The 21,561-nt window shown below is 41.5% G+C and overlaps 1 protein-coding gene across 1 annotated transcript; it reads left to right on the top strand.

The window, feature by feature from the left end:
• Window positions 1–2: 2 nt before the first annotated feature.
• On the top strand, window positions 3–20,695 carry ST7L (suppression of tumorigenicity 7 like). The gene is made up of 16 exons (XM_048925758.1): window positions 3–356; window positions 845–927; window positions 1,639–1,798; window positions 2,549–2,603; window positions 3,218–3,333; window positions 4,956–5,034; window positions 5,331–5,485; window positions 5,875–5,972; window positions 6,424–6,538; window positions 8,145–8,217; window positions 8,862–8,964; window positions 11,656–11,806; window positions 11,957–12,049; window positions 14,119–14,258; window positions 19,833–19,900; window positions 20,182–20,695. Exons 1-15 carry the CDS (start codon window positions 164–166, stop codon window positions 19,884–19,886), a joined length of 1,668 nt encoding a protein of 555 aa, XP_048781715.1. The 5' UTR covers window positions 3–163; the 3' UTR covers window positions 19,887–19,900; window positions 20,182–20,695.
• Window positions 20,696–21,561: the final 866 nt, after the last annotated feature.

Below are 21,561 nucleotides of genomic sequence, written 5' to 3'. Positions count from 1 at the left end.
GAGGCGGAGCGGAAGCTCGGGGCTGCGGTCCGGTGGATGAGCCTGGGGAAGAGGGGGAAACTTAGCCGGACCGAGGCCGCTTCTGAGCACCGAGCACCGCGGGGAGACCCCGCCCGGCTCCGCCCGTCCACCCCGCCCCTTCCCGGCATCCTCCGCGCTGGCCATGGCGGACGGCTGCGGGACCGGCAGGGAACCGCCGTGCCTCGGGGCGGCGGCGGCGCTGCGGCGCTGGGAGCAGCTGAGGCGGCGGGCGGCGGCACCGTGGGCCCGCGGGCTGCTGGCTGTGGCCGCCGGGCTCGGGCTTTTCTACGCTGCGCTGAGGGTGCCGCTACGGCTCCGGGACGGCCTGGCGGCCGGTGAGGCGGGCGGGGAGCGGGGCGGTGGAGCCCGGCGGGGCTTCCGGGCCGGGTTTTGTGCCCTCCTAACCGGGCTTTGTACCCCCCAGGCGCTGCACTGAGCCCGGGCTGTGGTCAACCCTCGGTCTGTGTAAGGGAGAGAGAACCGCGTTTCCTCTCCTGTGCCGTGAGGGCGATGAGGGCAGCCCCGTACATAACGCGGCGTGTTTCGGGTATAAGTTAAGATGAAATAATGCCCTGAAAGGACCCGTGCCACGAGGCTGTTGTTCAGTGACGTTTGTATTTTGGGACGGTCGCGTAAGCAGCGAGCTGTCACAGAGATACATTCGGACCAAAAGAGCTCTAATAAAGCAGTTTTAGCCACGAGGTCCCAAGGGTGATCTTATACCACACTTGTGTGTAATTTTTCATGCTGTGTTGTTCAATAAAAACCTCTCTGCGTGTTTCAGTTCTGCTCGTTAAGTCTTGGTTTTTCTGTCTCCCAACAGTGACTGTGTTCTTAAGCACTTTGACTCCAAAATTCTACTTTGCCCTCACAGTGACCTCATCCTTTATATCCGGACTGATATTTGTAAGTAGGCAGCTTTTCTTTTTTCCTTTTCTTTCCCTGCATTTTCAGCACCTCTGAGGTAGTTTCATTGAAGGTGAATGCCATAGATTTCTGTGCTCAGACTCTAGAGGGTGCCTTTGCACTAGCAAGGAGCTTGTTACTTAGTATGCTTCCATACCTATTCTAAATACTTTTTAATTACGTGTCTTGTGTGTCACTTGAGCCTAGGCGAAGTAGATTGTATCTGTTTTAAGGTACTCAGGCTTGTTTTGAGCAGGTGTGTGCATAAATTATATGCATAAACATATAAACATTTCAAAATATACATGCAGAGACTGCGGACATCTGTGGAAATAAACTTCTGAGATGTTTATCTCTTGGAAGGTCGGGAGTTTAGTTTCCAACAGTAGTAGTTTGGTGGTTTGTGCATGTATTAAGGTATAAATACCTCATTGTCCATAGTGTAACAATAAGACCTGGGGAGAGAGGAACATAATGAGAGTAAAACTTTCCTTTTTTCAAACTTTCCCATGTTGTGTTGTTAATCCTGTGTGACAAGACAATCCTGAAGTAGGTGATTACCATTAATTTGTAGGTAAATATATTCTGTCTGTAAACATTTGCAAGGGGATGTCCTCGCTCTGTGCAGTTTTCTCCTCATCCCTGGTGTTTATGTCGGAAGGGTGTTGCATAAGGAAATGTGGGGTGCTTTTTTCTTTCCTCCCATAACAGGTATTTGAGTGGTGGCATTTCCGAAAGTATGGCACGTCCTTCATTGAGCAGGTATCTGTGAGTCACCTGAGGCCGCTCATCGGCGGCGTGGAAAACAGCCCTCCAGCACCAGCAGCGTTCTCAGCTGGGGAGAATGAGGCCAACAGACAGAACGTGCCAGGTGATTGCTAACACATCCCAACAGTTTTCATTCCGCTTGAAGGTGATGCTTTCAAATGAGTTGACTTTTAAAGGGAATTTACTCTGTGCTATTGCTTGTAATAATTGGAGAAAATTGAGATGGGGGTGGTTTAGGTTGGATATTAGGAGGAAGTTTTTCAGCCAGAGGGTGGTGAGGCACTGGAACAGGTTGCCCAAGGAGGCTGTGGATGCCCCATCCCTGCAGGCATTCAGGGTCAGGCTGGATGTGGCTCTGGGCAGCCTGGGCTGCTGGTTGGTGACCTGCACACAGCAGGGGGTTGAACTGGATGAGCATTGTGGTTCTTTTCATCCCAGACCATTCTATGATCTATCATTCTATGAAAGGCCTACATCTTATGATGTGTGTTGTTAATGATACAATGAGGTAATTGATCTAAAACATTAATTATTTATTCCCTTAGTAAATAGATGGCACGTTCAGCTAAAACTGTTTCAGTAACTTTAGATATTTGCTATTCTAAATACGTGCAAGGTACAAGTTGCTTGGATATAAGTGGCACTTTTTAATATTTAATACTAATGAGCAGCCAAAACACGTATGTGACAGCAGAAGTTTATGGAGATGGGAAAGATTGTATGATTGTGATCAAGCTGAATCAAGTTGAAAATTAAACGGGCTTCTAAAATTAAAATTGTATTTTCATAATTGCATTTTAAACTCAAAGTAGGATTGTTGTGCTCTTAATTCAAAAAGTGTTTTTTTTTTCAGAATGCAAGATGTGGCGAAATCCCCTTAATCTTTTCAGAGGGGCAGAATACAGCAGGTATTGACCATCTCACTTTCCATTGCATGTATTTAAAATTAATTGGGAGCCTATGCATGACTTCACTGCAGAGCTTTTGCTGGTTGTACTGGGAAATGGCCGAACCCTGCAGGGGTGATTGATGCCAGTCCTGTGTTTAAAAGGCACCTATCCAAGCTTTGACAGTTTCAATGTTAAGAATGCAAATATTATTGTAAATAATCCTTTTTTTTTTTTTTTTTTGTGAGAGTAAAGTAGGAGAAAAATATTCCCGGAATTATTTTCCCTCTTCTTGAAAACGAAAGTCCTGGTCTTACAGCTGTTACTGTTTTATTCAGAGATTGAGACAGTGATTCTGAATCTTAAGTCTCTCTTCTGAGAAGATGCAGCTGTAAGTCTCTGTTATTTTGTTTCTTGAGAAGAAAGTTGATTAGGACTGCAGGATCAAAAAGATTTTTTTTCCTTGTGCATCCTGTTAAGATTATGGAACAGTAATACTAGAAAACTCTAGAAAACTAGAAATTAGTAGCACCTGACTTTTATTAATAACAAATTTTCTGCACTACTTGTAAAACGCATCAGATATCTTCTTTGGCATCAGCATTACCATTTTACTGACATTTCTCCCATTTAAGATACATGTGGGTGACTGGGAAAGAGCCTCTTACCTACTATGACATGAATTTATCCGCTCAAGATCATCAGAACTTTTTCACATGTGATACAGATGCCCTTCGGCCTTCAGATACAGGTACCTGTACCGTATGCATAAGATACACAACAGCTGGGGTGTGTGAACTGGAGATATTTCATGTACTTCCAGGTGGCACGAGCTATCCTGCCAAATATTTTGTGAATTAACCTTTCTCTCCTACTTTGGAGGTTTAACGTGTGGATTTGGGAAGATTTTTTTTCACCTCAGGCTTTAATAAAGGCTCTCAGGATCTTGGCATATTATAATAACTCACTTAAAAAATAGTGAACAACGCAATATTGAAAACATGGACTGTTTCCTCAACAACTACTGAAGTGATCTCATGTAAACTTTACGAGCAGACAGTGCCATCTCCGTTATTTTGCCATCGTGTTCCAAATGTTGAGTGAAGAAACTGTTCTCTACCTGGCTATTGTCAGACTGGCTCCTAGCTGTTACCAATTTCTCACGTTCCGGAAGCATTGCTTGTCAGCTCGTTGTGACATTTTTGATATGAATTACTTATTTCTGTTTCACAAGTGCAGTGTACTGTCTCTCTTGCTAAGCCAAGACTAATATTTTGTTTCCAAAAGAAAACTCAAACATTTTTCCACGTTATTCTTGCTGGACAGCAGAAAGTTTTGTTCCAAAAGAAACATGTATGGATTCTTCAGTTCTCTTATCGTGCTTTGAGATAGGCCAGATATGTGATTCCATGAACGTAAAGTTTTGGAGTTATTTCAGAACTGTTATTTAGTGTGAAAGCTGTTACTTCAGCACAGATAATGGCAGCTCTAAGTATGCTGTCTGTCTTCTGCTAGAAGCTGACTTCCAGTTTGGGATTCTGGGATTCCCATTTTTCCCTGATGGAGGCATTCCATCAGAATTTCACTTCTATTTCCAACTAAGGGAAAGGCTTAGAGATGCTGCATTCCATTTGTTTGCTCTTCATCTGACTGTGATTTTGAATTCAAATTGAGATTCAGATTACCCTTCTGAGTGGGAAGAACTCACTGTTTTTGTTTCTTACAACACTTTCTAATAAGGTGGTAACTGTATATACTGAATTGGCTTTGTGTGTGGCTTTGCCACTGGAAGATACTTTGCAAATTTAAAAGGACGTTGTTTAACCCTTTATGATCTCATCTAAACACTGAAGCATTTCATAGATATGTGCAACAGATCTTAACTCTATCACTGTTTTCTTGGAGGTTCTGTTTGAAAGCATAAATTAAAATTCTGTGCAGGTCTGTGCAAGAGCCTGTGTTTAACAATTACTCCTGCCAAGCTTTCAAGAAGTCTTGGGAAATGTTTCCAAAAGCTGTAGTAATTTAGAAATTGTACATCTGTCTGGTTATGTAAGCTGTCTTTGCTTCTCAGTGTAGGAGTTTTTAAATGGTCAGTGAATAATCTTCCTGATGGCGTTGCTATCTTAAATCAAATCTGTGACACAGTGAGAAGTTGCAAGATTCTGCTGCTTTCGATAGAAACTCTTGCTGACATGAAAACATTCATTTCCTTGGAACAGTTACACAGCAAAGAGGCATTTGCAAACGCAAGTGGATGTTAACACAGAACTGAGGCATGGGCAGCCTCTGCTGCCTCACTTTTTCTGCTTTGCTAGCAGGTGTTTGCCAGCTTCTCTGTATCTCACCAGCCTTTATGTGTTTTTACAACAGTTATGCAGAAAGCATGGCGAGAGAGGAACCCTCAAGCCCGGATTAAAGCAGCGTATCAAGCCTTAGAGTTGAACAATGAGTAAGTTTAGACTGTGGACTCCTTTGCTTTGTTTCTAGTCTGAAAGATTAAATGGAGTAAAGCTGAGTGCGCTGTTAGTTTCTCCTTCCAGGAATAATCAGCAAATTTTCTCAGAGTTTGTGTTTTTCTCTAAAACTGCAAAGTTTTGTTTTCCTGATGCTATTTGAGCATTACTCAGTCAATGTTATTGTAGGTTCACGTAAGTGAAAACTCCTTGTTTCTGGTTCTTCTGTACTTATTCAAAAATAGGCTCCTGTGTCCCTCACAATGATTTGTGGCTTTTTGCCTTGTTACAGCTGTGCCACTGCATACGTTCTTCTCGCAGAGGAAGAAGCAACAACCATTGTAGATGCTGAGAGGTATTTCAAGCAGGCTTTGAAAGCAGGAGAGATGATTTACAGGAAGTCTCAGAACTGCCATTCCCAAAGTCCCCAGCATGAAGCACAGCTACGTAAGCACTTTTCAATCAAAGAAACACTTATTTTTATGTGAGCAGAAGTGGAAAACCAAAGTTAGAATTAGTGATTCTAGTTTGATTTACAGTGTATTGAGGCACTTCTTACTTATGCATCGTCTGCTATATGACCTGTTGTAGTACCTGAATGAATCTAGGAAGTGGCAGCTTGCTGTGTATTCACCACAGGTTGTGAAAAGAGGGTAATTTAAGCTGTTTAAAAGTTGCTGGCATTGGGCTAGATGGGCTTTTGCTGGGATAGCAATAGTAACTATTTTATGCTATTGTGTGTGGCTAGGATAAAGGCTGTAGGATTTCTGGTGTGTTTTGAAGAGAGAGAAAGAATTGGAACTGATTAGTCTGTTGTTTTTGTTTCTTTTAATCAGGAAGAGACACTAATGTGCTGGTCTATGTGAAAAGAAGGCTGGCTATGTGTGCAAGAAAACTTGGAAGAATTCGGGAATCGGTAAAAATGATGAGAGATGTAAGTAATCAGAAAAAAATGGAGTCTCTTGTCCAGTTTGCTTTGTGCCTGGCTTATCAAGTACTCTGTTGAAATACCTGGCCTTTATACCTCATCCTTTTCTCAACATCAACTTTTCTCTCCCTTGCCCAACATGTATAACAGGCTGTTTTTGTATGGGAAAATATTACTAATCAAATCAGTTCACTATGGGAGATGTGCAGATCTGGGCTGAGGGCATGACTGAGCCTCATTGTGCTTATTTTTCTAGTAGGTGTATTGAGGGGAAAAAAGTGATGACTTTAAGGTAGGAATGCTGCAGTTCTTTCTGTGTTTCTTGTCAGTTTCTGACACTGGGAAAGAAAAGAACATTAAAAAAGCTTAAATTATCATGCTGCCTCTTATTAAATATTCAGGGATTCAAGTGAATTTCTGTATGTGCTTAATTTATTTCTCTTTACTGATTTTTCAGTTAATGAAAGAGTTTCCACTTCTCAGCATGCTGAATATTCATGAAAACCTCCTGGAGGCATTACTGGAGTTACAGGCTTATGCAGATGTCCAGGCAGTTTTAGCAAAGTATGATGGTAAGTGACACCTGTTGGGAAATATTGGTGGGTTTGTAAGCATACAGGTGAACTGGACAAGGTGAGCCTGTCTGAAAGCACGTATCTGCCCAGTATCTCATCTCTTTGAATAGATTCTTATAATCACCAGTGAATAGGTTCTTCCATACTGTGGGCTGTATATATTTTTTTTTCAATGGTGAGCTCTAATTTAGTCAAGCTGTAAGCCAGTACACACGTCCTAAGTTAACTCTAATTCATAAAGAGGTCTTGGAGCTCACTTTGCTCCAGCTCAAGGATTATTTTAATTTTTTAATCTTTTCTGCATCCTTGGTTATGCCTAATTTCATCAGCCTTTCTCAGTTAGTGCGTGCCCCCCTATGTAATTGATGTAAATGGCTGAACAAGTTAGTCTTCCCTTCTGCTGTGCTGCAGGCTTGGCTTCATAACTCTGTAATGCTGAGGTTGCTTGTCAGGGATTATTAGTGACATACAAGCATACTTCTTGCCAGAGATTAGTGGTGTACAAGCTTTTGTCCATTAATTGGCAGCAGTTTGCTTTCACTTTCCATCTGAACTAATACATTTCAGGTGTTGTACAAGTCTAGATAAAAGCTAATAAAATGTAAACTTCCTTCATAGCTTCAGGGAATTAAAAATATCATGTTCTTGCCAAAATCCCGTGCCTGTTGTATGTGGCCACCCCAAATGCAAGCTCCTTTTATTTCATCATCTATGTTCTTCTGTGTGGATTCTTATTAATTTCACACAATCATTTGCTTTTTTTCCTGGTGCTTCATTGTTAACATCAGAGTTTGTGACACTTCCTTAAGAAAAGGTTTCTGATTTTTTCCTAAGCATCTGGAAAAACGAGCATGAGCTTCAAACTCTCTGTAGCCTCCCTGTGTTTTGCTTGGTACGACAGCCAGACTTCTAGTAAGTGATGGACAAGCCTAGGATGGGATTTACAAAAAAAAAGCAAGAGCCATCTGACTATACACAACATGGTATTTGGGAATTAGACCCCAGACTTTGTCTGCTTCTAAAGTAAACTTGTACTGTGGAGTGCTATCCTTCCAATCTATAATTGTCAGCTCAAACGTAGCCTTGCATGTTCTACAAAACCTATAACTAATAGATTTTTTTTTCCCCTGGGTAACTGGAAAAGAGAAGTTGCATTTTCTATAAAATTTGTCTACCTGTCTGTAATGCAATTTTTTGGTCAGCTTTTAGATTCTGTCCATTTTTTGTAAAACTGTGTTAATGTTACAAAATTAGGCAAAGATCAGAAGCTTGTTTTAAATCTTCCTGAGTTAATACAGGAAAAGCACACTGTTCCTAAGTGTGCATTTATATATGCACTGCTCTTTGAGTTCAGTTTCAGTGTTCTGTTATGTTTTAGTCACTTTACTGCCTAACTGCAGCTCCGAGTTTTTAATCTGATGCTGATGAGCGATCAGAAAGACAACTGCAAAGGGAACCAACATTTCTAAATGGAGGTGGAATGTTCTGGATGTTACGTTTATTGTATGGTGCACCAGTACCAAAAATCTTTAAGCTCAAAGGAAGTTGATTGAAAAGGTTTTGTCTTGCCTTAAAATCTTACGGCTTGATTATTTTATCACAGATATCAGTCTTCCAAAATCAGCAGCAATTTGTTACACAGCAGCCCTGTTAAAAGCCAGAGCTGTTTCAGAAAGGTAAGCAAACACATCTGTGAAAGCAATGGTTGGTTGCTAATCTCCAGTTAAGCTTTAAAATATGAATTTAAAAGGTCAAGACCCAATGTGTGATATATGTCAACGAGCAAGTTATGCATATTTATGTATATGTTTAGTTATGTATAATTAAATGTACTTATAGCGAGACATAATTTAAAGTTTCTTTTAAGAATCCACAGCGTTAACACAGGTGAAGATGTTTCTGGAAAGCCCAGGCACACATGCACCTCTGTATAATCTTGTTTCAATCTTGCCCGTGGCGTTCAGCAGCTCTTTGCTTTGTGGGTTGGGTGATGGCGGTGGTTTATTGGCATTGTGCTTGGATTCTGGTCTGTTTCCGTGGCTGATTCCAACTCTACCTCCCCCTAGCTGGTGTCCTATCAATCTCATGAAAGATACGGGTGCTCAGTCACCCTGGGAGGTCGACATGAAGTTTTCAAAAAGTTTAACATATCTTTGCCCTGTGGGCTTGGATGACAGTCAAGATACTTAAACTAGCAGGAACGTTTGCCTCCGTGAAACAAATCAGTCAATTTTAATGAACTTCAAGCTTAAAAGCCAATAAACACCTGGTTAGTGTTTATTATTTATTAGTTCTGTTCAGCATGAATTTTCCCCTTCAGGTTCTCCCCAGAAACTGCCTTCAAAAGAGGGCTTAGTACAGCAGAAATAAATGCTGTGGAAGCAATTCACAGAGCTGTGGAATTTAACCCTCATGTTCCAAAGGTAAGAGGGTTTTATTTTCTATTGGATTGCTTTATTACTTCCTTAAAGTAGTCATTTTGTATTATCAGATTGTTTGAGCCCCAGATTTTCTTGAAGTTGATGTTAACTGTGGCCCTTGACTTATTAAACAGTCAAGTATTCATATTGTAAAGGTGTTTTTTTTTTGTAATAGGTTATGTTTGAATGGTTTTGATTTAAAACAAAACAAAAAACCCCTCAAAATTATCTAACTTGTTGGAAAATCCACTAATGCATTTCTACAGGCCCGTTTCGGATGAGGATAGATATTAGCAAATGTAAAATTAAACACTTAAAATCCCTGCAGCCAAATGAAGTTTCCAAACCATAGCTACTCACAGAATTTCATAATGCTTCTTGATGTTATGCTTAGAAGCCAGGCTCTGGAGCTCTGGTTGGTGGCAGATGTGCCAGCATTGATTTTCTTCTTTTTTAAATGAGAGGAAGAATCAATACTGCCATATGATGTAACTTCATATCTCATTGCTTAAGTGTCCAAGGTAAGGATTCCACCGAGCACTGTGTGGAAATGAAATTCTGTACTGCATTTTACTGTCCTGGTATTGGAGATGCATTCAGTTTGAAACCTTGAATGCAAAGGGTTTGCTTAGGTCTGGACCTAATCCTCTGCAAATGATCATGGAGTCCGAGTGACTATTGCTATGAAGGCTCAAATTATCCAACCCCTCTATTCTGTCTGCCTGTCCAATCTAATAGAATGTGCACTGGGGAAGCTAATTGCTGGGAGAAATTGCTGCTTGTTTGCATGACTGATCAAGAGCGTAGCAAGTTCATTTCAGACAGTCTCAGACAGACTTTTCTTTTGCCTCTGCCTCTAGGGGAAGAAGATTATAACGCATTATCGTTATCTACAAGTTTGTTTAATTTTGTTTGTCCTTCAGTTGTTTCAGGAGTCCCATATACCTTGGTGAGACAGCATGTCAAAAGTCTGTTTGCAGACAGTAGTTCTGCAGACATGCATGGAAACGGAGGCCAGGTTTCAGTAATCTGATCATCTCTCCCAATTGTGTGCTTATCCATATTTTTGTTGTGACTTTTTAAAATTAAAATGTTGCCTTCAAGCAGTGCTTTATTGGACTGCATGGCAGCATTTCATTGGTTGCAGTGGTCCAATGGGGAAGAAAATCTGTTATTTGAATTTGCAGTTTGTTCTGTCCCATAGACTAACAATAAATAAATGTCTAACACAGAAATCTCTTCTGGGATCCAATGAAAGTGGTTTTCTTTACACGTAACATCATTTTGTGTAAGGAGAAGTGTCTGTTTCTCTCTGCTCTGAGCTTTACTTTTAATTTTTTGTTCGTTTGGAAGGCGAGGAGATGTTTCACAGTGCTAGGAGAAGGCTGCTGTGGGATATTGTGGCAATGCTGGTAGCAGGGCTCCATCACAACTGCTGGGTTTGCAGTCGAAGCAGTTCCTACAGCTTGAAAACTGGGCACGGGAGAGAGCATGAGGAGTCAGGTCAGAGGTCAGATATCTGAGACCATTTTCCCACAGCAGCCCTGTGTGAGTGATCCTTTACTGTGTTAAAAAAAAATAAAAAATAAAAAAAATTGAAGAGGATTAGAGAGGATTAGCAAGAATATTACCCTCCAGAGTGTGGGCCCAAGGCACTAAGGGAAGAACCTAGCCAGGCAGTAAATGTGCTTTATTTGGCCGGGGCACAACCCCTACTACATTCCTTCAAGAATCTGAATGGGAAAAGTTAAGTCCTCAAACTAGATTAGTAAATAATCTCATAGTTTGTGGCATCTGCTGAAATAAATCGGTGAGCAAGCTGCATTCTTACACTTTGGGAGACAGTCAAAGGAATGGCTAGCTACAGTGATCAAAGATGTGGATTAGCTTTGGCTGTTATTGAATGAGATGCTATATGCTGGGGGAGAACAACTCAAGTAAATAATAGAGCTGGAACTATCACTTAATTCTTTTAAAAAGACTCATCTGTTTTTGAAAGCAAAATTCCAAAGCAATACCTTTCTTTGGGTTTTTAGTATACAGTGAAGAAGCAAAACTGTGTGTCCCGTGTGTTGAGGAAAGTCTTCAGTTATTCAGTCTTGTGTTATTTGACTCTTCTGCACATCACACGTTCTGCTGATGTATGGGGAAAGTTCAAATTGGAGATACTTGATGCTAGCTCCACTAAACCAGATGAAATTAAGGTTTTCCTGGGTTTGGTGGATTATTCTTTGTTTGATTAGCATACCGATGCTTCCTGACTCACTCCTTATACTTGGGAGTTAATACCTATTTAGTGTTCTATGCTGAAACTTGCAGGGATGAAATGATGAGCCAAAATACCAATTTTTTTATTAGCCTACACCTGTAGTTCCTGTGGCATTGTACCACAAGATTTTTTTTGTAATGTTTGTTTTACTGAAGATGCTTTCTTTTCTTCTTTCTATCTTGGTACTTTGTGTGTGAGAACCCCAAACTGGGTCTTATACACTGATGGGTGACTCAGTGCTTTTCACTTCCCCTGCCAGTGGGTGCTGCCTTGCTACCTGCACTGTGTGAGGACTGGGCTGTTCTATCAGCACATGGAGGGTGGTCTCTGTGGTGCTCTGCTGCCCCAAAAGTGATCCTCTTCACCGTCAGTATAGATTTTGGAATATTCTGTTTAACCAGTGTGCTTTCCCTTTTTACTTTCAGTATCTACTGGAGATGAAAAGCTTAGTCCTACCTCCAGAGCATATCCTGAAACGAGGGGACAGTGAGGCAGTAGCATATGCTTTTTTCCATCTCCAGCACTGGAAGAGAATAGAAGGGGCTCTACATCTGCTGCACTGTACATGGGAAGGCAGTAAGTATCTCTTTTCATTCTCTTTCAGTAGACTAACCTTTTTGCCTTTGTTAAATCAGTCTTCTTTATTCACCTGTTCTCTCTTGCAGAGAAAACCTTGGTAAAGCTCGGTTTAGGTTCAGATCTAATGTCACTTCCTCTTTTTGTCAGCATTTAGGATGATCCCATACCCGTTAGAGAAAGGTCACCTTTTCTATCCTTATCCAAGTTGCACGGAAACAGCAGACAGAGAACTGTTGCCAAGTAAGTGGTTTGCAAGCAGTAATAATAAAACATAACCTAAGGACACGTTCAATTTGTGGTGTTCTGTATTTATCTTACTATGTTTTTGAGTTAGAGCTTCTCATGAAGGGGTTTCAGCTATTTGTTGATGTCCGTCCCCAAATGATCCTAAAAATATCTCACAGGTGCACAGGGTAAACATGAGCTTGATTCTTTCAATTACATTTTTAAAGGAGCAGTAGATTTGATAGCTATTGTAGAAGAGTTGTTTTCTTTTTGCAAAGAAGTCTTCCCCAAATGCTCAGTACTTTGAGTTTAATTATGGAAGTATGAGCCTACAAGCTTCATTCTCTTGGTAAGGCGACTTGAAAATACACCATTAAAGCCTGTGCTCATCATTCTTAGGACAATAACATCAATTTAGATTAGAATTGTGCTCTTAATTGTATGTTTAATAGAATTCCTCTGAGGGTAAGTGTCTACATTGTGGATGAACACAAGTCCCACAGAAAGAGGAAAGAGCTACTGCAAAAGCAGCAGCAGACCCACGGAGACCACAGCTGTGGAAAGCAAATCTACACATACGTGTTTCTATTTAAAAACCTGAAGTTATATTTAAAATGTGTAATTTAAATTTGCCCCCAGACTGCTTTAAATTACTCATTTCTCACTTATGCAGGATATTGCAGAAGGAATTCCTCAGTTAGTGACTAACCCTAAATTGTAGACTTCCCAGCATAATTAAACACCAACACATGCAGATATTTCAACACAATCATTCACGCATTCCTGTTATGTTTAAAGTATAAAACTACCCATAAATAAAACCATCTTAACACTTTTATTGCAGTACTTCCTCAAGAAACCTTGATACTTCATTTTAAATAGATAAATTTGAAAAAATTACGTTGACCAAATTAATGATTCAAAACTCCTGGATTGAGCTCTGACTGTTAACAGTCCCCAAATGGCTGTGAACATACAGAAGTGTCTTTCATTGTCCTTATATATTCTGGATTTGATTCCAGGGTACCAATGAAGGAAAAAATACTGCAAAAAGGATTCTTTCCATTTTTTTTTACCCTTTCCTAAGTTAGACTCTGGCTTTTTCTACCTTATGTATCTCCACGTTTTAAAATGCAGCTGAGTTTCTGCATTGTATGAGAGCGTAATGGTTTTCCATAGACAAATGATTTCTTTGATTTCTCAGCAGAGTAAGTTAAGTTTTGAAGCTTATTTTATTTTATTTTATTTTGGATTTTAAAAATCAACTCTTGAAGAAACATGCAGCCATTTCAGAATTACTTATGTCTATAGAAACTGCTTTTCCTCATTTAAAGAACCTTTCAGAATCACTGGATAGAAGTCAGAGCTGCAGGTATTCTGGGCCAGAAGTAATTGCACATTCACCAAACAGATCCTCAGCTAGTAACCAGTTGTAGTGTCTTGAGTGCTGAAAGCTCCATATGCCAGCCCCTCAGCCTTGCTAATCACCTTCTTTTGATTTTGTTACCATAGATTGGAAATTGCAAGGAACTGCTATGTGGAGAATTTATAACCTCGTCCTGGTGCTGTTTTCTTTGAGGTCTACTCTGTCAGCTGCTCTGAAAAATTTACTGTAGTCTGCCAACCAGAAATCTTTGAAAACCATTGAGGACCTACTTTGCATGTTTATATGGCATGGTGGTTGTTTTGTGCACACCGAGCTGCTTCATCTTACAGGAAGGGCAGCTCTGCTCCTCTCTCCAGATAACAGAATTAGGTTGAGAACGCCTGGATGGTTGAAATAGACCTAATAGTCAAAATTACAGCTTGTGAGTTGTGTAACTCTTCCCTCCGTACAATTAAGAGTATCAAAAGTTAAGCCTGATGAAGTGCTTCAGAAGTAAGTCTCATGCAAACGAGAAAGAATGTTGGGAAGGAAAATTTCTGAGAAGTGTGGATAAAGTACTTTATTTACTACATTGTGCTGCACAATAGTCTTAGACTGCATTTATACCTTGTGTAAGTTGCAGTGGAGCGTAAGGCTATGCAAATAAGTCAGAAAATTGCCCTTGATTATCAAGTGCCAATATTCTTTTTCTTTTCAGCATTTCACGAAGTCTCCGTTTACCCACAGAAGGAGCTCCCCTTTTTCATCCATTTCACAGCAGGCCTGTGTTCCTTTTCGGCAATGCTTGCACTCCTCACACACCAGTTCCCTGAGCTGATGGTCGTTTTTGCTAAAGCTGTAAGTATGGTCTCTGTCATTTCTATTTTAACAAGGCTTCCCACACCTTTATCTTTTAAAAATCAGAGACTGCAGATGTTTGCTGTGCTTTGTTACTGCATAAGGCTCAGTACAGGAGGTTTTAAAGCTTCCTGAGAAATGAATGCAAGGTGGGATGGGCTCCACAAAAAAAAAAAGATCTCTTGCTGAGCACTGGAAACTAGTAGCATTCTGTGAATGGAACCGATGAAAAGGTAGGTTGATTGCTTCTATTCTTTGCTACTTCAAATCTGTCTGCTGTCGAGCTGCTTGTTCCTATGGATGGCTTCTGTGTCCCTCCTCTCTCCCTCTTTCTGCCCTGTTCTTTCTGAGTTTTCCTTGCTTACACATTAATATTGCTGCTGATGGTAACTTTATGATCTTCTCCTGTGCTCTGGAAGCAGCAGTATCTCACTTCAGCAGAGAGGAGCAAACTGGATAGGCAGCTTCCCTTATGCACAGGCCCAACCTTAGTATATATTATTAAGCCTTTATTGAACTGTGAAACTCGTGTATATATGTATATGAATGTGTGACAAGTGATGCACAAGTAGTTGTTCACCACCCCCTGACTGATGCCCAGTTAGCCCCCATGAGCTGTGGAAACAAGAGATGAATTCCCACCCCCTCCAGAACTCCTTCTGCACAATGTTCCTTTGGCCAGTTTAAGTCAACTGTCCTAATTCTGTTCCCTCCCAGCTCCTTGGGTTCTTCTCTGGTAATGGCCTCAGCTCTGAACAGCACTGCTTAGCAGCAGCTATAAACATTGGTGTGTTATCGACATTGTATTTCTCCTGGAACCAAAATATAGCATCATACCACTCTAAAGAAAATAATTCCAGCCCAGCTGAAGCTGAGACACACTGAACTCTCAATTAATTGTTATTTTCAATGTTTGTTAGTCAAAATAGAGCGTGAAAGAGGTTCTGCTTTCTTGCTGTTTTAATACAGCAGGTAATGGGGACCTAGGAGATAATATTCCTAAGAATACATTGCTCCTAAGAATGTTGGATTTACTTTATTTATTCCAGTCCACAATGCCCAAATCATGCAGGTCTGAGAATGGGGCCTCATTTCCACACAGTTCTGTTGATCTTTATGTTGGAAAATGTAGTTGGACATGCCAGTGACAAATTTCAGTGCTGTTCATAATTGGCTGGGTTCATAGTAACCAGGGTCTAACTATCTGCTTGATTAATTCTGTAAGGACTGCATTAGCAAAGTTGTATGATTTCCAAAGAGATACAAGGTCAAATGTTATGCTAACAAAGAATTGCTTGGTGAAGTTCTCTCTGTTGGGTTTCTTGAACCAAAAAAAGACTTTGTACGAGTTAGTTGGCTTTGTATAATGGCACTCTGAATGTCAAGTGACGTGTCCAAGTGTGGGGGAAAGAATCAGTGTTCGGCCATTTGGCACTGTGTTTATTTCACTGTCTTTAGGAAAGGGCAGATAGTGTCTGCTCAGCAGAAAAGATGATCAAGGAGCTTGCATATCACCACATAATTCCTTCCACCAATTGACAGTGATCGCTGGCACTGACAAAGGGCTTCTTTCCACTCACTCTTCTAGTTGAACACTGCAAAAAGTGGAAACTACGTTGTTAGATAAACAGACAAGAAGTGAATTCTGTATTTATCTCTTGAGATGGACAGCTGAGAGGGAAATTCTGTCTTCCAGAACAATTCGGTCACCTTTGACAGAATTAATGTTCAATTCCATTCAGACTCCAATATTCTTATGTTATTAGATTATTGTACTCTTGATCCTATTCCTGATGTTTTCAGGACCATCCAGAAAGCCTGTAAGAAAAAAAATGATATTTCAGTACCAAACTCAAACTTGCAGTTGTATTTCTGGATTGCTTCAGATCCTTTGTAAGTTATCTCTGTATTTAATAGAAGTAACGGGATGAATGCCATGATTCCGTGAAACGTTCTCATAGAATCATCTCTCTTGTGCTTTGGAGGAATGTGGCATTAGCATGTAGGTGAATTTTCATAGCTTGGTGGTACCATTTAGGTTGGAAAAGACCTTCAGGATCTTCAGGATCCCCTGGAGGGGAGCTCTGCGGAGAGGGACCTGGGTGTCCTGGTGGACGACAGGTTGGCCATGAGCCAGCAGTGTGCCCTCATGGCCAAAAAGGCCAACGGCTTACTGGGGTGCATTGCAAAGAGCGTGGCCAGCAGGTCAAAGGAGGTGATCCTCCCCCTCTACTCTGCCCTGGTAAGACCTCATCTGGAGCACTGCGTCCAGTTCTGGGCTCCCCAGTACAAAAAAGACAGGGATCTCTTGGAAAGAGTCCAGCGGAGGGCCACCAAGATGGTGAGGGGCCTGGAGCATCTCTGCAATGAGGAAAGGCTGAGTGAACTGGGTCTGTTCAGCCTTGAGAAAAGAAGGCTGAGAGGGGACCTGATCCAGGTCTATAAATATCTGAGGTGTGGGGGGCAGAATGGCGAGGCCGGACTCTTTTCAGTGGTGAATGGAGACAGGACAAGGGGAAATGGCCGGAAACTGCAGCATAGGAAGTTCTGCACAAACATGTGCAAGAACTTCTGTACAGTGAGGTGACGGAGCACTGGAACAGGCTGCCCAGGGAGGTGGTGGAGTCTCCTTCTCTGGAGATGTTCAAGACCTGCCTGGATGCCGACCTGTGCGACCTGCTGTAGGGAACTGCTTTGGCAGGGGGTTGGACTTGATGATCTCTGGAGGTCCCTTCCAACCCCTACAATTCTGTGATGCTGTGATCATGGAGTCCAACCATCAGCCTGACCCCATCACTAAGCCATGTCCCATAGTGCCACGTCCACACATCTCTTAAATACCACCTCCCTGCGCAGCCCTTGGTGATGCTTGAGCACCCTCTCTGTGAAGAAATTCTTTGTAAAAAGAAGAATTTTGTACTGAAAATGGAAGCTTACCTTCTATTTAATTACCTGCAGGTAATTCCAGGGCTTTTAAGTTTTCTAAGTGAAAAGACAAATCCTGTATGTTTCATGATTTTGAGTATTGTTTCACGATACAATGCTTTAACTTATTAAATCTAATAATTAGAGATAATAAAGTTCCAGATGGTAGACACTTGGAGTGCCTCAGCCTTAGTGAGGAAGTGGCCCCAAATAGATTTCCAGCAAAGTGTCAGAACTGTTGAATTTCCAGCAAATCTAAAGCACAGATTTGGGAATGGCAATTGAAAAGAATTGTTTGCATGGATTTTTTTTCTACTGTAATTCTCTAAGTGACTTATGACTACTTAAATTGCATTTCTGTTACTTCTTGTACTGCTGTTTCCTGCAGTTGAACCTCGTACGCCTCTGTATGAACTGTTTGCTTCTAAACAGCATTAAGGAGTCGAATACCTTTCTATTGACTTTAGAAGTTGGAGTTTACATATTTTCATTTGTTAGTGCTTGAGTTTGTTTCCTCCATAATAAATCACAGGGTAAACCTTGGCAAATTGCTAAAAATGTTCCAAGTGGCCAAAAATCACAGTGAAGCATTTACTAGTTCCAATGTATACAGTCTAATACACCATCAACAAAAGGCTTTAGCTCTGGCACCTACTCTGGTTCAGCTCCCTTTGAAACTGATGGCAGTCTTTCCATTGTATTCCCTGGCCCTGGATCAGGCACCCAAGGGAACTTGGTTGTGTTTTATACAGGTGGAAGGGCTTGCAGAGAAGTGCTTAGCGTTTACTAATCTAGTCAGAGGTGAGCCTGGTTTCATTTGTTCTCTTGCAACTCTAGTTTTTAATATCCTTCAACTAGAGGAAGAGGATAAGATGCAGTGTGTGAGTCACTGTGGGTGATGCCAGCAGAACGTGCAGGGGCAGAGAGCTCTTAGGTGTGCAGAAAGAGTGCAGGGGCTTTGGGTGGTGCTGTGGGTTAGGGGTCAGTGAGCCCTGCTCTTTGTTTCAGTGAGATTTCTGATCTCTTGGAGAATTGCTCTCTTGGTGACAGTTTGAGACAGCTCTGTGTCGTGAGATGGTGTTCAAATTGGGTTGGTAAGTGACAGAATGAAGGAGGTACAGAAGATGGAGGGCAGTGGTATATACAGCTGAGCACGCTGAAGAATATTTCCTACCAAAACAGCAGGCAGGAGGATCTGATTATTTTTTCCATTCAGTATGATTTTTTAGTTTGTATTAATTACATAGGTGGAGGATTGGGTGATTGTGTATCGTTCTGCAGAAGTGATGCCACACAACAGTCTGTACAAAGTCTTACAAAGATGCTGGGAAATCTGCTTTCAGGAAAGCTGCAGATGCAGTGGCAGCAGATGCTGCAGGCACTCATGTCAGAAGTTCCTTGCCATGTCTGACGTGCTTACCTTCAAAACAGATCAGTCCCAGGCTTTAAGTCCTAACCTTCTTTCCCAGTATATGCTGGGAAATACTTTAACTAGCACTGGAATAGAGCAGTGCTAGTTAAAGTACTGAAAAATACTGCAGCAGCGTTCCAGAATCCTACTGAAAGCACGTTTTTGCTCAGGGAGTTGGACAAAATCCGAAGACAGTCCATGTTCCAAAGTATTTTGATATGGTTTGCTTGATATTTTCGCAACAAAGAAAGAATTCATGGGACTTAAATTAAAAAATTGGCTAATTTTTATGATAGCAAGATAAGGAGAAAACATTTTTCATTCTGCGTGGCTCCCCCTTAGAGGATTCCTCTCTGTTCTGCTGATAGCAGCCATCTCAAGGCAGAATACAGGACTAAGCAGAGCCCAGTCTGGCAAGTCCTGCTTTCTGTGACACTCTGCTTTACTTTCTGAACAAATCCCCCTACCACTTTCCCCAAAGCTCATTAAGTGAGACTGGAGAATTAACTTTTTAGCCAGCTGCTGAACTTTTCATATTTATAAACACTTGAGTCTTTTGCTTATCTAAGAGAAAATGTGTATAGTTTGGAGATGTGCACTTCCCTGCCAATGTGCAATGAGTGGTTCTACACTTCATAGAAAAAAAAGCCTGAAGTTTCCTGTCACGGCCGAGTGTCGATGCCAAGGGCAAAGGTTCCTTGCCTCACTAATCTACATCTTAACTCATGCACTTAATGTGAAGGTGCCACACGCACACAGGCACTGAAGAAGCTAGCTGCAATGAAAAGCTCCTGCTCTGTTGTCAATGTTATGTTTTAAAAGCCTTTTTAATGTAATATTTGAGGTTATGATAGAAGCCAGGAGGGCCGAAGTAAAAGTCTCAAAGTAAATGAGTCCTGTCACTGCTGCCTCATGGAAAGAGGGTTTGTGTGAGGATAACGCAGGTCCTGGTTAGGAGGGGGCTGGGTGTGGGGATGTTGAGAAGGTGCAGGGGGGTTTGCATCATTTGTTTTAACTTAATCTCTGTTTCTGGAACTGTTTAGATGGCATCTGTGGATCCTGTCTGAAGAATGGGCTGCTCTTGCTGGGTTGTCTGTTTTTTACACATTCGAATCAGTGACCTATAAATAATCCGTGTCTGAATCTCCCCAACAGAATGCACCACCCCCCTCCCCAATGTGCTTCACACTGGCCTAGCGTGGAGAAAGGCTGTTCTAACACGTGCTGCTTGTGCCTAGGTGCTGCGAGTGCTGTGGCCTGTGAGTGCCCCCAGTGTGCTGGCATCTGGCTGAGCCCCTCATCCCCGGTGAGTCACACTGAGCACTGCTCACACAGCACAAGTGTGAGGCTCTGTTTGGTGTATTTTTGTCCCCCATCCTTGTTACTGCCCCATCAGCTTGAAGAAGGCTCAGCCTTTCTCCCTCCATTTACTGATGTCACAGTGTCACAGGTGTTGAGTGCTCAAATGCGGTTTGATTCTCTGATTTCTTTGTTCATATCTTAAAGCTATGAAATGAAGTTGATTTTTAAACTAGAGCTCACTTGTTGTCATTGCTGTGTTGTGTTGTTGTTTTGTTTTTTTTCCAGTTCTTTGGGACTCTCCTTTTATCCATTGCTGTGGAAACATTAAGATCCTCACGTTTTCCAGTCTTTGGCACCAGCTGAGTGCAGCATGCCTCCCAGGGGCTTCGATTGCCTTGTTCTCAGTGTGTCCTGGCAGCACCCTGGGCATGGTTAGCTGATACCTGGCTGTGGGAGGCAGAGAAGAAAGCTGTGCTGCTCAGACAGCTGCCCTTCGTAGGCTGCCGTGTTGGTAATGCTGCTTCATGTTTGAGTTCCTTCTTTGGCCATAGAGTCTGTAATCATCTAAGAAAATAGTTTTTGTTGAGTGGTAACCTCATTGCTCCCTTAATCACTTGTACAACTGGAAGGTAATACTTCTGTAAGAGCTGTGAGAATGTAAGTAGGGCGGATGTTTTGAGTCTTGACGCTTCCTTCTCAGCTGCAGATGCACCGGATAACTGGCTTTGGTTTTAATTTTGTAAGCCTTTTTCAAAATATTTGTTAGGAGCAAAGTATGGTTTTGCTTGCTTTATTAAAAGGTTGCTTCTTAACGTGTGGAGTTTGTTGAATTCTTAAGCGCCTGTTTTAATATAGATGGTAGTGTGCAGAGATTTATTTCTTCTGTATCCTGTAAGTTTGCATTACAGAAGGAAATTGTAGTGTAAACTCCTCTACTTTGTGTTTTTATTTCTTTAGAGTTAATTGTGTGTGTTTTGTCTGTCAAACCCCTTTGCCTTGAAGAGTGGGCTGTTTTCTGAAACTACTAAGAGTGATTGTGGTATCTGCATGGGAGTCTCCTTGGGAGACCTGAACTTTCAAGTGTTAGTCCAAAGAAAAGTGCTATCATTGTTGATATCAAGATCTGAAGAGACCTGAGGTGTGGAGCACTCTTAAAAGGAATTACTTCAGATATGGACCAGCCACGAGGGTCTGTTTACCGGAAAGGTGAACAGATAGCTGTGGCAGCCAAGTGCTTGGAGGTAATTGGTGTGACCTCCATTTCCACCCTTCTCCCATTAGAGAATATGTCAACTTCTCAACACTCAGATCTGCTGCTCTGTACTGGGGAAGCAGGCTCGTGTTAGGCAAAAAGCTTCCTAAAATGTGGAAATTAGAAAAATAGCACAGGCTTGCAGATAAACATTAATTCTGTGCATATTAAAAGTCGTCCATCATCCTGTGTTTCTGAGATACGTGTAGTTATCCGTAATAACTAGGGAGATTTTGCATGCTTTATCTTCAGTGATCTTTGTGAAAGATTGATGTGAGCTGTGACCTTGACAGCTTCTGTGAAAGGTGTCATAAATTACTCTGGTTTTTGAATCCTGAATGGAAGAAGCTTGCCGTAGCCTGTACTGTTCTCTGAAGCAGTACCTAAATCAACCAGCAAGAGTGTTTTTTATT

This window comes from Lagopus muta, chromosome 24 (genome assembly GCF_023343835.1).
Source record: "Lagopus muta isolate bLagMut1 chromosome 24, bLagMut1 primary, whole genome shotgun sequence".
Taxonomy (NCBI): Eukaryota; Metazoa; Chordata; class Aves; order Galliformes; family Phasianidae; genus Lagopus; species Lagopus muta.
The sequence above is the reverse complement of the archived record's forward strand: the minus strand, read 5'-3'. Positions and strand labels throughout refer to the sequence as shown.